This window comes from Nannobrachium achirus (genome assembly GCF_963921795.1).
Source record: "Nannobrachium achirus genome assembly, chromosome: 11".
NCBI classification, from domain to species: Eukaryota; Metazoa; Chordata; class Actinopteri; order Myctophiformes; family Myctophidae; genus Nannobrachium; species Nannobrachium achirus.
The window spans coordinates 5,547,733-5,564,143 of NC_137820.1; the positions used below are offsets into that span (position 1 = coordinate 5,547,733).

At 43.9% G+C, this 16,411-nt stretch overlaps 1 protein-coding gene across 1 annotated transcript; it reads left to right on the forward strand.

Annotated features, from left to right (window-relative positions):
- Positions 1 to 1,253: 1,253 nt before the first annotated feature.
- Positions 1,254 to 13,515, forward strand: LOC308293669 (arg8-vasotocin receptor-like; the record flags this gene model as incomplete). The annotated part of the gene is made up of 4 exons (XM_080736264.1): positions 1,254 to 1,703; positions 11,247 to 11,450; positions 11,904 to 12,306; positions 12,882 to 13,515. The coding sequence occupies 4 exons, from the start codon at positions 1,254 to 1,256 to the stop codon at positions 13,196 to 13,198; spliced, it is 1,374 nt and encodes a 457-aa protein (XP_080592390.1). The 3' UTR covers positions 13,199 to 13,515.
- Positions 13,516 to 16,411: the final 2,896 nt, after the last annotated feature.

The following is a 16,411-nucleotide window of genomic DNA, read 5'->3' on the forward strand; positions in this document are numbered from 1 at the left end:
GAGAAGTACATTTTCTTTTTTCCCCCCCGTTTCTACGGTTTCTTGGGCTGGATATGGCAGCCTGGAACGGTTGTTCAAGTGCAGCTAACTTGGCATGTTAGTAAACGTGCCACAACAATTAACAATAATGCATTGCACCTGTGGAGCTGAAATGTGGAGAATACAATTATAAAACCTTGTTGAAGTGATCATTTTGTAAAATTTTGCATTTGTAGTTATTTTACCGTAATTTAACAACATAATAATCAGCACAGATTGACAAAGAGACATTCATGGATTTATATTTAAAAGTAACTTTTATTTCCCCCCCTGCTATTGCCATACCCAATTGACGCCCCTGGAGGGGGGGTCCGCTTCACACCCCCTCACTGCTACTGGCTGTTTCCACACACAGAGGGGGGGGGGGGGGGGGGGTTTGGCTGCATGCGCGTTTACACACCAGCTCTGATCTGACTGGACCAGGGGTGACACACCAAATTCTGGGCCCTGGGTACAAGGATTCACTGTGGGCCCCCCATGAATGTTCTTCGTAGGGGGAGGGGGAGGAGGGAGGTTTAACCCGTTTAGACTGGGAACGCATTATTACGCATTACATTTGTGCTTTAACTATTGACAAATAGCAGATATACAAGCTCACGGATCTGTAGATCTGCTATTTTTTTTGGTCAGTGGTGCTCAAACGTTTTCATGTGAAGGGCCCCCAAAATGATATGTATTTGGCCACGGACCCCAATCTCAAAATATTTAGTTACAGGGACCCCCACAGCACAGCAGCAAAATTTGAGTTACAAATGTTCGCTTAAAAATACATAATATTCAAAGATTTGCACACATTTTCACTTTCACGAGAAAAAAAAATAGCAGATCTATAAGCTCGCAGCGCGGGCGCGGCACTCGAGCTAGTAGATCTGCTATTTTTCAATAGCAAAAGTATAAAATAATTAAGGCCCCTCCACCTTGCCCTGGTAACTCAGTCCCACTTCCTCCCCCCCTTGTGAGTTGTGACGCCCCTGGACCTGACTTTAAAAGGCTGCGGGCAGTCTCTCCACACGCCAGAGGAGAGAGCTGGGTCCTCTGTGTGCGCTTCAAGTCAGCTTGTTACACATGCACACACGAGAGAGAGAGAGAGAGAGAGAGAGAGAGAGAAAGAGAGAGAGAGAGATAGAGACAGAGGGATTGAGGGAACACTGCGTGTGGAGCCAGGGCGCGCAGGCAGCGCGCAACGGGGAGGATTGCGCTGCGCCCTCACCACCATGCACAGTGCTCCCGACCCCACGCTGCTGCTAAGCGGACTAAACAACCACTCTTTCCGTCCCACGGTCACCAACGACCCCATGGTGATGGTAACGGCCACGACGGGGACTTCTTCTCCTGCGGACAACTACACCGTCCAGGACTCTGTCATCAGCAACAACATCATCAACGACACGTCGGATCCGTTCGGCCGGAACGAGGAGGTGGCGCGGCTGGAGATCACCGTGCTGTCGGTGTCGCTGGTGGTGGCCGTGGTGGGCAACGTGGCGGTGCTGCTGGCCATGCAGCGCAGCAAGAAGAAGGCGTCCCGCATGCACCTGTTCATCAAGCACCTGAGCCTGGCAGACCTGGTGGTGGCTTTCTTCCAGGTGCTGCCCCAGCTCTGCTGGGAGGTCACCTACCGCTTCTACGGACCAGACTTCCTCTGCAGGATAGTCAAGCACCTGCAGGTATAGGCTGCCTTCAGTTTGATTGATTGATTGATTGATTGATTGATTGATTGATTGATTGATTGATTGATTGATTGATTGATTGATTGATTGATTGGTTGGTTGATTGATTGATTGATTGATTGATTGATTGATTGATTGATTGAAGAATGTATTAGAGGTTTGCAATAGAAAAAAGTACAGCTTCATGACAGTACAAATCACTGGTACAAGGTCAACTATTGATTGATTGATTGATTGAAGAATTTATTAGAAGTTTGCAATAGAAAAAAGTACAGCTTCATGACAGTACAAATCACTGGTACAAGGTCAACTATTGATTGATTGATTGATTGATTGATTGATTGAAGACTTTATTAGACGTTTGCATAGGAAAAGGTACAGTTTCATGACGGTACAGTTCACTGGTACAAGGTCTACAAAAAGGAGATCCTAGAAAAGACTAAGCTTTTTTCCATAGGAAACCATTGAAGTATCTCATATAACATTGAATGACAGACGGATAGAACACAGTACAATGCAGTAGATATAGTCAGTAAAAAAAAGGGTAAAACAATTTAAAAATAAAAAAAATAAAAACATACAGTAGGTAAATACAAAGAAGGGTCAGGGGAGGGGAGGGTAGGGCTGGGCTATGTTTGTTTTTACCAGTTGCGAACGGCTGCCGCCTGTAAGTGGTTTTTCAGGCGATATTAAAGGATGCAATATAGGGATGGACATCGGTATCGGCCAATATCAAAAATCGGCAGGTATTATATCAAACCGGCCGAATCGGTGATCGGCAGGTCACTGACATAAATACTGGTTTTATGCCAATTGTGTCTATGGCACAGCACAGCATGATGCTCTGGTCCTGTAACTAAAGTAAATATTAGCAAGTAGCAGCCAGTCTACTTTGGCAGCCTACAGAATACAGATGGTGCTGATTACCTTTAAGGATATATTCCATAATCCTGTGTCAATGTCGTCTCCAAAAAGAAGGGAAAAAAGCATGCGTCACCTGCTTTCCTCCTGCCTAGTCCAGACGGTCATATTAGACTGGATATTGTCTGTGATTTTGGATATTGTACTATTGTGATTGATTTGCCATTTGTGTTCTTCTAGCTTATTGGTACACTCAAATTGAAGTATGTCTTGTAGGCCTACCTGGCCTGAAAAAGGGGTATTGGAGCAACCCTATTTTCTAGTTCTTAGCTAAAGAAATCGGAAAAATCGGTTTTGGCAGGTCAGACCTTCATAAAACCGGTGGATCGGTATCGGCCAAGAATTTTGCAATCGGTCCATCTCTAATGCTATAGTGATCCACACTCCTTTAAGGCCTTCGGTAAGGCGTTCCACATTTTTGTGGTATAGCAGAACTAACAGTAACCAACAGTAGGACTGTAGGATAGTCAAGCACCTGCACGTAGGCTGCGATGGATGCATCGGTAGGAGGCGATGAACCAGGAATATATCGATTTAGAGGCAATCACCAATATTTGTTGTTGAAATTAACCTATAATGTTAAAGGAGTAGTTTAACAAAATGACCTTTTTTCTATTGATTAGGCTACACTGCCCTACAAAGGCAGAGTGCAGTATAGCCTAACTACGCTTTTAGACACACCGACTTATTTGTGTCACCCAAAGGTCAAATTTGCCTTCATGATATTGGGGGATGAGCATTTAGCTCAAGAACAGATATCCAATTAGTGAAATATCACTTGTATGCCTTTATCTCATTTGGCTGACCAGCTGTAGCATTTTTAAACATTTGTTTTGTGAAATTCTTTAACATAGTTACTGCACTCTGCCTTTGTAGGGCAGTATACTCATGCCATGGAGACTTGAGTTCAATTAGGCTGTATATTTGTTCCTATTTGTCGCAAGACAAAATTATTAGGATTTACCCCCATTGATTTCGGATGCAACCATTTGGGTCCCCAACTCCCCATCCGGAATGGTCCCCATTAATTCATTAATCACATTAGGAATGTGACAAAAAAAACGTAACATATAGTTGAACTCAAGTCTCCATGGCATGAGTAATCAATAGAAAAACAAGTCCTTTTGGGGTAATCTACTTCTTTAAAGGTAGGATATGATTAAAATAATTGTCCACTAGGCCAGTGTTTCTCAACCTTTTTTCTGCATGGGCACACTTTTCATGTCCCAAGAATCCATGGTCACACCGACATAACACGGGGGTGTAAATATCGTCACTGCCAGGAAGAAACCTTGTATTTCCAAGTTTCAAATTTGTACGTTTCTTCACAAAGTAAAGCCCTGCTTCATCATACAAGGCTGTCGCACAACAGCGGTGAAAACAGCCGAGTGCGAGGCGTTGTGTGCTTGTAGATCGGCTGTTTTCACTAGTTTAAATAATTTTTAAAATGATAAATACAATACTGGCTTTCAAGCAGTTTCAAGGGGCACACTTGACCCTTCCCAGGGGCACACCAAAGGTCCCCAGGCACAGTGGTTGAGAAACACTGCAATAGGCTATTAGAATAGAGTGTTTGTTCAGTAACAGGAGTCTCTATGTCTCTCCAGCTCTGCATTTAATAGAACATGCATGTTCTTTTGTACCGGCTGCCCTTAAGCTGTACAACAAGACACATAAAGGACGATTGAAAAGGTCTTCCTATGTAACTTAGACTGACGGAACTATTGCTGTATTGACTTTGACCCCCTAAGGACCTTCCAGGGAGAGTGCTCATGTGCGTCTTGCGGTGACACGCTTCCTAGTTTCTTCTTCTCTGAGCTGTTTTTTTTTTTTTTTTTTTGCACTGATTTTTGACATTGCACTATTAGGTTGTGTTATTAGTTTCTGAGTATTTTGCTTTGTTTAACAATGACAGTGAGATACTACTATTTAACACTGTTACTGAACAAACACTCTATAGAAATGACTACTGTCACAATATAGAGCTATTTAACACTGTTACTGAACAAACACTCTATAGCAATGATTACTGTCACAATATAGATCTATTAACACTGTTACTGAACAAATACTATATAGCAATGATTACTGTCACAAGTCAATATAGAGATATTTAACACAGTTACTGAACAAACACTCTATAGCAATGATTACTGTCACAATATAGAGCTATTTAACACGTTACTGAACAAACACTCTATAGCAATGATTACTGTCACAATACATAGCTGTTCAGCTGTTCAGTTACTGAACAAACACTGATTACTATCACACTACAGTGCTTTACTTTTTTAACACAAAACATATCACTTAACTCTTACCCTACCTTTAAATAGCTCTATATTGTGATAGGGGCTTTTAAGCTGTGACATCATTTTGTAGGCAGAGGAGAACTCTGCCCCGAGAGCATTTTCTGTCCCTTGCTATTTCAACAGATCCGAGACAAAAATAACGACTAAAGTATAATTCTAACACTTTCCTTTCAACAGCAAAGAGAAGAAAAATGTGTAAATAGTAAAAATAGTCAAAAGATTCACGGAAACTGGGGGCAGAAATTCTCCTCCGCCTACAAAATGATGTCATACTTAACAGCCCCATAGTGTTTGCTCAGTATAATCAGCAAAAACACATCAGAATAGAGCTTTACCATTTCAACAAAACACTATCACATCTTTAATGGACTGTGTCAGGGCCTTCTACATGGTGGAGAGAGTAGTAGAAGGAGAACCTTCTCATGTTTGTTCTAAAGTTGGGTGTTACCAGATCATTAGCCTGGTTTGGCCAGACACTCACTCATCCCCCCCACTGCCGGTGGATAGAGTCTGGCAACGCCAGGCTACAAGATCATGGTGTTGTGGCTGTGGATGTCATTCACTTTGGAGAAGTAGTTTGACAGGTATTGAGGGCAGCAGTGTAGAGTCAGGGGTAGAGCAGTGGGAGCTTGGCAACCGGAAGGTTCCTAGTTCGACCCTAATTTCATACGGCCCGCAGCTTCATTCCTAAATTGTACTATAAAAGGCCTGCCAGCACCAGTCAAACAACAATGTTTTATGGTACCAGTAAGACTCCCTAATAGGGAGATAAGCGACCATCAGGTCACAGCGTGATTTTAGGGCAAAATGGGTAGGAGTAGTGTCCAACAATGTGTTTGAAGAAATTGGCCCGTTGGTGGCGCTATATGGGACAGATCCATGTTGATGAGATGAGTGTAGACATACTGTGTACCGATTTGCGTGATTTTAGGGCAAAATATGTAGGAGCAGGGTCCAAAAATGTGTTTTAAAAAATCGGCCTGAAGGTGGCGCTATATGGGACAGATCCATGTTGATGACATGAGTAGACATACCGTGTACCGATTTGCGTGATTTCAGGGCAAAAATTGTAGGAGCTGTGTCCAAAAATGTGTTTTGCAAGAATTGGCCTCATGGTGGCGCTAGAAGAGGGTCATGTGTGAATTGATGGGTGGAGGTTGTGATTTGGCAGGCAAGGAGTATGTGTGCAAAATTTGGCATGGATCGGGGCAACGGTTGCGGAGATATGAGCAGGGCAAAAGTGTGACGTGTGACAGACAGACTGACGGAGGGACTGACGGACAGCTGGTGGAGGTTTTGATAGTAAGTGCGACCTGACGGTCGCAATAATTTGTCAGGATTCCTTGTTCCCTGTTGTCTCATTCAGAAGGCGTCAAAGAAAGGCTATTTTGTTCTACTTTCTACCTTGCATGTCTGACTCTGGTTACCTTTGGTAATGTGAGTTATTAGTGTTTTGTTCAGAGCACACACCTGACAAGACCATATTGATGATGATAGTTAAATAAAATATTGTAATTGCGAATAATGCATATCGTCGTTGTCAGGCGGAAACCTGAAACGTCGTATCTCCAAGTTTCAAATGTGTATGTTCTTTCGCAAAGTAAAGCCCTGCTTCATCGTACAAGGCTGTCGCACAAAAGTAGTGAAAACAGCCGATCTACAAGCACGCGTTGCGAGGCGTTGTGTGCTTGTAGATCGGCTGTTTTCACTAGTTTAAATCATTTTTTAAATGAATAATGCAAAACGAACGGTTTTTGACATACACGGTTTTCACCCGACAACGACGATATGTATGTGACTTTGTTATGGTCCGACCGAAAGTAGGCTACATTTTGTCAGGAGATATAGTTGACCCTTGTTTTAATATTTTCTAATGTTTCAACTCCCTGGGCCCTGTCTTAGGACAAGCCATCTTCTCCATGCAACACATTATGTAAATACAAATCCCAGTGATATTGGGCCTGGTGTACAAGATACACTACACCACTATGATACCCAAGTACCTGTCAAAATACTTTATAAACATTAAGGATGTCCATAATTACAACACCAGAGGCAGCGCCACAGATCACTTTCAACCCAGAGTCAAAACCAACAAAGGGTCAAACTCTTTTTTCTGCTATACCACCAAAATGTGGAAAGCCTTACCGAAGGCCATAAAGGAGTGTGGATCACTAGCATCCTTTAAAATTGCCCTGAAAAACCACTTACAGGCAGCAGCCGTTCGCAACTGGTAAAAAAAAACTAGCCTAGCCCAACCCTACCCTCCCTGCCCCTTCTTTGTATATACTTACTGTTTGTTTTGAATTACTGTTTTCCTTTTTTTTTGTTCTCTCATTTTTATTTTTATTTACATATCTACTGCATAGTACTGTGTTTTATTCGTCTGTCATTCAATGTTATATGAGATACTTTAATGGTTTCCTGTGGAAATAAGCTTAGTCTTTTCATGGATCTCCTTTTAGTAGACCTTGTACCAGTGAACTGTACCGTCATGAAACTGTACCTTTTCCTATGCAAACTTCTAATAAAGTCTTCAATCAATCAATCAAAAAACCCCATTAAATAATCAATAGGGCTCCAGAGCGAATGGCCACATGTATTGACATGCAGCGTGTGAATATAAATACACCTTTTATTGCAGTCTAAACAGTCTTTTGTGATATGAGCCATATTATATTCAGGGCCGGACTGGGACATAAATTCGGCCCTGGCATCTTGGCCCAGACCGGCCCACCACAACCCGAACAGCCAGGACTTCCACAACACATCGAGGCAGCGGCGCGTTGTTGGCTTGTATGCTGTTAAATGTTTGGGTGGGACTCCTGGGCCACAGTAGCCTGTGATTGGGCTACTAGGCCAGTATTCAGACGATAGACAAGCCAGTGGACCAATCATGTGATTGCGACCGTCAGGTCGCAGTTACTGTCAAAACCTCGACCAGGTGTCCGTCAGTCAGTCTGTCAGTCAGTCTGTCAGTCAGTCTGTCACACTTTTGCCCTGCTCATATCTCCGCAACCGTTGCTCCGATCCATGCCAAATTTTGCACACACAGTCCTTGCCTGCCAAACCACAACCTATCAACCCATCAATTCTCACATGGCCCTCTTCTAGCGCCACCATGAGGCCGATTCTTGCAAAACACATTTTTGGACACTGCTCCTACAATTTTTGCCCTAAAATCACGCAAATCGCTACACAGTATGTCTACACCCATGTCATCAACATGGATCTGTCCCACATAGCGCCACCATCAGGCCAATCTTTTCAAACACATTTTTGGACACTGCTCCTACACATTTTGGCCTAAAATCACGCTGCGACCTGACGGTCGCTTATCTCCCGATTAGGGAGTCTTACTGGTTGATGTGTCTCTGCTCTGTGGGCCGGTGCTACTGAAGGATTGGCCCTCTACACTTAGTGGCCGCCCAGCCCAAAAATTACCAGTTGTAACTATCCTAAAATTGTGGCATTTTTGAGCGGTGGTAAACCGCTCCTATGAGTGGCTGTGCGTGTGTCTGTAGCCACTTTTCCTCAGCGTTTTGCCATAGCAATGTGTTTTCCTCAGCGTTTTGCAATAGCAATATGTGTGTGTGCGTAGCCATATTACATCACCAATTACATCCTAGACCTATATCCTAGTCTTTTTCCTCCGCATTTGCCATAGCAATATGTGTTAGGGGTGTGAAAGAATATTCTTTATTCGAATATTCGTTCGAATGTTAACAATAAAAGAATATTCGAAAGTAAAAAATTGAGCTTCGAATTAATTTATATTTAATTAAAACAAATCTACCGCACTTCTCTCGAGATTCTGGGCGCATGGAACGTTAAAAGGTGGCTGGTCTCGCAAGGCAGAAGTCTCCATTCGCTGCTGCAAAAGTGGGCTGATCTACAAGTCCACAATGCGTCGCTGATCCAATACGTTGTGGGCTTGTAAATTAAGGGTGCCTATTTAGCAACACCGTCATACGGCGAAGAATAAACCTCCAGCTGCTTAACTTTCCCTTCACACTGTCACTGGCCGTCGTCCGCTCCGCAGGGGAGGCTCTCTCCATTCCGACGGAGTGGAGAGATGTACTCGCCTCGCAGTGCACACTCAGTGCTTTTAAACTTGCTTACGTTGATTCAGAATGATTAACGAGTCAAGCTGAAACGGGCGACTCATTTGGTAGTGACGGGAAGCCAGACAACGAGACTTCTCCACCGAAAACACAAAGCATGGATTTCTTCTCTCACGAGTCAGTATCCCCGCACGCAGCCACGGTAACGGTAAAACTCCCTCCGTCACACTCTTGTAGACTACCTAATTTGGTTCAAACCAAAACATAATCCATTGGTGTGATTATAATTGCTCGTTTCATGTCGTCATTGTCGTGGCTGTTCCAACTCCATCACAGCTGCTGTGACGCTTCGCAACGACGATGCAATGCTGGCAGCTGCTCTTGCTTTTACTAACGCCAGGCACGTGCACACTAGGGATGGGTATCGTTCACCTCTGAATCGATACGATACCTTTTTCGATACCTGGGAATCGATACGATACCTTTTTCGATACCGTTTTCGATACTTTTTTATTTCTTATTTTTATTATTATTATTATTACCCTTATTAACTTTTTTCTATAGGCTATTTTACACACCACAATAGGTTATTAAGGCCCTCTACAGTGGTTCAGCCATTGTCATGTCAAGTATAGTAGTAGGCTTACTGTAGTTGATGGAACTACTATTACTGCTACTATGGCTGCTATTTTATATACAAGTGTTTGTCTGCAATAGAACACATTCTTTATACAGCTATTCTATGGCTATACTGTTGACGTTTTTAATTTTTTATTATTATTGTTATTTATTATCATCATCATCATCATCATCTTAGCCTACTGTACCTTATCTTAGTTTTTCTTATTATTATTATCACCTCAATCACAACATTGCATCTTGCTTCTTGTCCCTGTAGACTAGAGTAGCTAGTGACAATAAGACCTTGCTTCTCTTTATTCTTAAACCTCACATCAACAATTTGCGCTGTTGAATGCAACTACATTGAACGTGAATGCGCGTTCGCGTCTACTGCATACATGAACGCGCAGCGGCAGCATGGAGTTACAGAGGCAGGGTGGCTGTGCTGGCGAAACAAACACAAACATGCTTAAAAAGTTTGTTTCAACCGATCAATTACTTTTTCTAGGCGGTCGGAACTAAAGACACATGTACCATACTACACATCTCTCCCGGGACTGTATTCTTTTTTTTAATACAACACAGAAAAAGGCTTTCACGGAAAGGGTGACAGTCCTTTGCTGCCTGAAGACAGAGCAGCGAGCGGAGGGGGAGAGGCTATGGGGAGAGTAGCTCTGGTCCACAGCGTTAGCGTGGGGACTGGGGACTGGGGAGAGGTGACGATCGATGCTCACACAGTGTCACAGCCGGAGATCATAGACGTTGGATCATCATAATAACATCGTTGGCTATTGTCGGATGTTTTCAGTTGTGGGCCATTTCACAGTAACGCAACTACGCAAGTTTACTAAAGCAATTCAATGTTGTTACGGATGCGACCGGCCACGGGTGCGTTCAAGAGTACCGAAACTTGGTACCGTTCGTTTTTAATTCAATCGATACTCGGTAGTACCGACGTGATTCGGTCGATACCATTAAAAGTACCGACTTCGGTACCCAACCCTAGTGCACACAGACATCAAACGGGGCTTGAGCCCCTGCCCTTTTAAGAGAGAATTGTCCACCAAAATGCCCTTTTAGAAATGTCAGCCCCTGCCTCTCTTAACATTCTTTGCACGTCCCTGACCAATGCAGACCTGCACGACCGCGACTGTCTACAGTTTAGGCATTTAGCAGATGCTTTTAATCCAAAGCGACTTACAATAAGCAGATAACACATCACAATAATAAACAAGTTAATATGTCAGTACACCAACAGCAATATAACAATGCAAATAAAAGAAATAATTAAAGAAAAAGGTTTCTTAAAAAAAAAAAAAAAAAAAAGATTAGAATAAACAGCTTCGAAGTGCGAATGCTTCGAATTATTAGAATTATTCGAATATTCGAATTTATTCGAATCAACGGTGGATTTTAGAGGGAATATTCGAATGCTATTTTTGGCAAATTTTGACAGCCCTAATATGTGTGTGTGTAGCCTGTACTACATCACCAATTACCAATTGAAGACGTTATGCAAGCACGACCATCGCTCACTTCACATTGGGTGTGATTTTTTTTAAATTATATTGTGATGGTGATCACAACCTCAACACTTGTCTTCCTCCACACGCCCCCTGCAGGTGATGGGGATGTTCGCCTCCACCTACATGATGGTGATGATGACGCTGGACCGCTACATGGCCATCTGCCACCCTCTGAAGACCCTGCAGCAGTCCACCCGCCGCTCCTACCTCATGATCATCTGCACCTGGCTGTGCAGCCTGGCTCTCAGCTCGCCTCAGTACTTCATCTTCTCCCTCAGCGAGGTCAAGCACGGCTCCCAGGTAGGGCTGGGCCATGTGGTGATACATATCGTTGAGATGATACAATGTCTCCACGATATGCCTTTTCAGAGATATCGTATATATATTAGAGTTCTTAAATTCTGCCCGAACCCGACCATACCCGAACCCGACTGACATTTAGGGTAGGGTAGGGCCTAAAATGTATGCTAATTGTCGGGTCGGGTAGGGCCTCGGGCCTGCCCAGTTAGGGCCGGGCCTTAATTTTCAGGCCCGTTGAGAACTCTAATAATATATATAAATGGTCTGTTACTCCTTTTTCTGTTAGTTTGTGTTACCTTGTAGGTGGTTGTACTGTTAAGTAACTTAAAAAAAAAAAAGAAACATAAAAAGCAACAGGAAAAAGAGTCGCGATAAGATCGTGTATCGTGATACCGCTTGGAAAAATATTGTGATATTGTATTTTTCCATATTGCCCCACCCTACTACTCCCAGGTCTATGACTGCTGGGGCCACTTCGTGGCTCCGTGGGGCCTGAAGGCCTACATCACCTGGATCACCGTGGGCATCTTCCTGGTCCCCGTGGCCGTGCTGATGCTCTGCTACGGCTTCATCTGCCACTGCATCTGGAAGAACATCAAGTACAAGACCAGGAAAACGCCGCCAGCGGCGGCGGCCGCTGCGGGGGCGGGGGGAGGAGGAGCCGGGGCTGCCACGGCCGCCGCCAAGAAGGGACTGATCGGGAAGAACTCGGTCAGCAGCATCACCACCATCTCCCGGGCCAAGCTGAGGACGGTGAAGATGACGTTCGTGATCGTTCTGGCGTACATCGTGTGCTGGGCGCCGTTCTTCATCGTGCAGATGTGGTCGGTGTGGGACGAGAACTTCCAGTGGGATGGTGAGTAGTGAGGGTCTAACAATAAATTTTGACAACGATACGATACGCATAACGTATAAAATGGTTGACGATACAATACATGGATGTTATTGGTTCATTCATGGCGATACGATTCGATTCAATGATTTAAAATCAATATAGTAACTATTTAACAAAGAAATTAAATCTGTGTGAAACGTGTCAATAGTGCATGTTTTTAAATTATTATGGATGTGAATAAGCAGGGGGGCATAGCTCAGGGGTAGAGAAACCGACAATAGAGCACGAAGGGTTACCGAAAGGTTCCCAGTTTGAATCCGGGCTCCACCTGAGTTAATGTCGAAGAGTCCTTGAGCAAGACTCTGAACCCCAAGTTGCTCCCGGTGTGCAGGAGAGTGCCTTGCATGGTTTCCTCCGCCATCGGTGTATGAATGTGTGTGTGAATGGGTGAATCTCTGTAAAGCACCTTGGATAAAAGCGCTACTGTATATAAATGCACCATTTACCATTTAAGCAAACACTGTTTTTTCTTTTGCAAATACATGGACATTATATTTGAACACATGTGGACAAACCTGTTCCTCTCTCTCTCTCAGAATCAGAGAACACGGCGGTCACGCTGTCTGCGCTGCTGGCCAGTCTCAACAGCTGCTGCAACCCGTGGATCTACATGGTCTTCAGCGGCCACCTCCTGCAGGACTTCAGCCGGGGCTTCCAGTGCTGCTGCCGCCGCCTCCTGCTCAGCAGCCAGGACTTCAGGAAGGAGGACTCGGACAGCAGCCTGCGCAGGACCACGCTGCTGACCAGGATGACCGCCAACCGCAGCCCCACCTGCTCCTCGGGAACCTGGAGGGAGCTGGACAACCACTCCCCTCACAAGACCTCCATTCCCTCCATAATACAGGCAGAGTGAGAAAGAACCTGGAGGGAGCTGGACAACCACTCCCCCCACAAGACCTCCATCCCCTCCATAATACAGGCAGAGTGAGAAAGAACCTGGAGAGAGCTGGACAACCACTCCCCCCACAAGACCTCCATCCCCTCCATAATACAGGCCGAGTGAAAGCTTGAAACAAAAGAGGAATGCACTTCCGAGCACTTCAAAAATAAAATCAGAGGAGATGGCGTACTTTTAATCACGTCTATGAAATGTTAAAGGTAGGGTAAGTGATTTCACTTTAAGGAGCCACAGCGGCCAAATAAAGTTGAGCTCCCATCGACTTTCTATACAGGAGGAAAATACCCAGAAAAAACATTTTTTGGGGGGGTATTTAATTTAAGTAGGATGTGAGGGGTCTAACTAGGGGTTTGTCATGATGCTGAATCCATTGCAAGCACAAAAAACATTCCTTGGGCTACAAATGACCCCAGAAAACGCCCACAAAACTGTGACTTTTCATCACTAAACCATCTAAACCACTAAACCAATGTTTATTGTATGCAAAACAAATGCTTGCAATGGATTCAGCATCATGACAAACCCCTAGTTAGACTCCTCATATCCTACTTAAATACCCAGAAAAAAAAAGGTTTTCTGGGTATTTTCCTCCTGTATAGAAAGTCGATGGGAGCCCAACTTGAGTTGGCCGCTGTGGCGACCCCGAAGGCCGCTAAATCATTAGAGCATGCATGCCCTGGGCTACATCTGTGCAAAATGTGGCTCTTTTAGACTGATTAGCATGAAATTACCATTCCATCTCCCTAAGGCCCCCGACTAAACATTTTGTAGATATGATTGAAGTACTTTGATTCTACATCCCTCTCCTCCCGATATTATTTTTTGTGTGCTCGGATCTTTCCTCTTTTTCAGGTCATGGGTTCCGTCGATCCTAGAAGCACCAATTCTAGGATTTATTTTTTATCAACTCATCTCCATTGAGCACCTGGTTGCTCTCTCTCTCTTTCTCAGGCGGAGTAAAAACTGTTGATTTGAAATGGGAATGTAGTTGTACTGTATATACTGTATGAGGAGGATTTGAAAGCAATCTTCAGGTTGCGACCTGAGTTGCCTCCGTTCGTATATTGGACTGTTTCTCTTCCCCCCCCGTCGACACCAAAGCTCTTCGTTAAAAAATAGTTTATCTACAAGCCCTATATAGGCTATTTTTGTTGCTTAATCTCACCCCCAGAATATGGATGCTTGGGTTCCAGTGGTTGATGATGGACACCTCTGAAAGTGACCCAGATGTGTGAGCCATGTCGTGGCAGAGTGTCTGCGGGTAAATGATGGTGGGGCGGGTCGGATCCAGATGTTTTAAATCAGGGGTCTTCAACGTTTTCACGCCAAGGACCCTTTAACTGAGAGAGAGATGAAGTCTTCCATCGACTTGTTTGACATGCACTGTCATCAGTCTATGTTGGATTCGTGTTGATGTTTTTTTTTTTTCAGACAATTAGCCACTTCAATCGTCGACACGTAGTAAACTTGACCTTTCGCTATGCACTTGTTCTGCTCTTTTTGACCTCTACACCAACCCTCTTTGCTGAAAATAGACGATCTACAAGCTCTCGACGCCTCGCGCGAGAGCTTGTAGATCTGCTATTTTTGGCTAAAGTTCTCCTCGGAATAGGGACGCGAGGGTTTAAAGTTTTTAATTGAAAATAATTATCCTATCACACAAGGATTTGGTAGCCCCCTCCTTGTAGTAACTCTGAGGACCCCCCCTGGGGGTCCCGGACCCCCTGTTGAAGACCCTTGTTCTAAATGTCACTGATGACCGAGAAATCTCATCACGGTTCTCACACTGTGGAAACATCAGTCAAACACACCCCAGAACACACACAGAAAGCACATGCACGCACGCACACACATGCGTGCATGTTTGCGCGCACACGCCTGAGTGTGTGCATGTGTGCGTGCACTCACGTGAGTGTGCGTTCATGTGCGCACAAACATGCACGCATGCATGCACGCACTCATACACATCTCTGAGGAATTTCAAGCTGCCAAAAATAACCCTGTCTATGTAGCTCCCTGGCAGGCCCGATAATCCAGAGAATTTAATACGCTTTAATTAAAATACTTTTTTAAATCGAAAAGCGGAACTAAAAAAGCGGAACTAAACCTCTCGGAAAAGTTTCTTCACGGACCCATTCGATCGCTGCACCATTACCATGGCAACCGCCAACCGGAAGCAGATTTCATCCGAGCCATGGGATGATTCCATTCACTAACTGTTTATACAACACAGGAGCCAGTTCTTGAACGGATGGTCGGTTTTTCAAAGTTTTTATTTTATTTTGACGCTGTGGACAACATAAACACACACGAACATGGTTGGGGTCCGATCGTGCACGATGGATATTCTCGCGACCACGTTAAAAGGTAAGAGAAGAAAGGCAGTGAGCTGCATGAGTTAACAACGTTTAAGGACAATAATGTGAACACTGAAAAGGCTCTATGAGTTGTGTATATCATACTGTATATATTAGTGCCACAGAAAATATGTGTTGTTGAGCCTGAGGGTATTTATTCTTTTACGTCCGTCTCTTTATGTCAACAGTTTTAAGTTTTTCTTTTTTTGCAGCAGTTTTTTTCCCAAACACTTGGTGAGGCCCATTTGTATGGGTCACCATTTTTCCAACATAATTTCATACACTTTCTAAGAAAAATCAAGGACATTCCATGAATGTAAAAAGAAAGTTCACAATAGGGTTCCAGGGAAACATCATATTTCTCTTTTGGGTTTTCAAGAAATCACTGGTTTAGATTAAAAGCTGAAACCAGGGCTGCAGCCAATGGGATTGCATCTGGGAGTTCCTCTTGCTGAAATCACTCTCTAAACTCTAAAGCCTCCCATGTAGAAAACCTTCTGAATTCCCATGAATCAGCAAACATGGCAGGGAGGGAAGTGTGTACGTGTGTGTGTAAGCTCACAGCGCGGCACGAGTGCCCCACAGCAAGCTTTTATATCTGCTATTTATGCTATTTATTTTCAAAATAGCAGATATACAAGCTCACAAATGCATTTGGGTCCCCATCCGGGTAGATTTACTCTAATTACATTTTTGTCTTAGGAATGCAACAAATACAAAATAAAAATATATCCACCTGTTCCCGCGAGAATTTACTGTAGCATTATTTGCAGGACACTTCCGGTTAACAGCAGACATACAAGCTCACGTC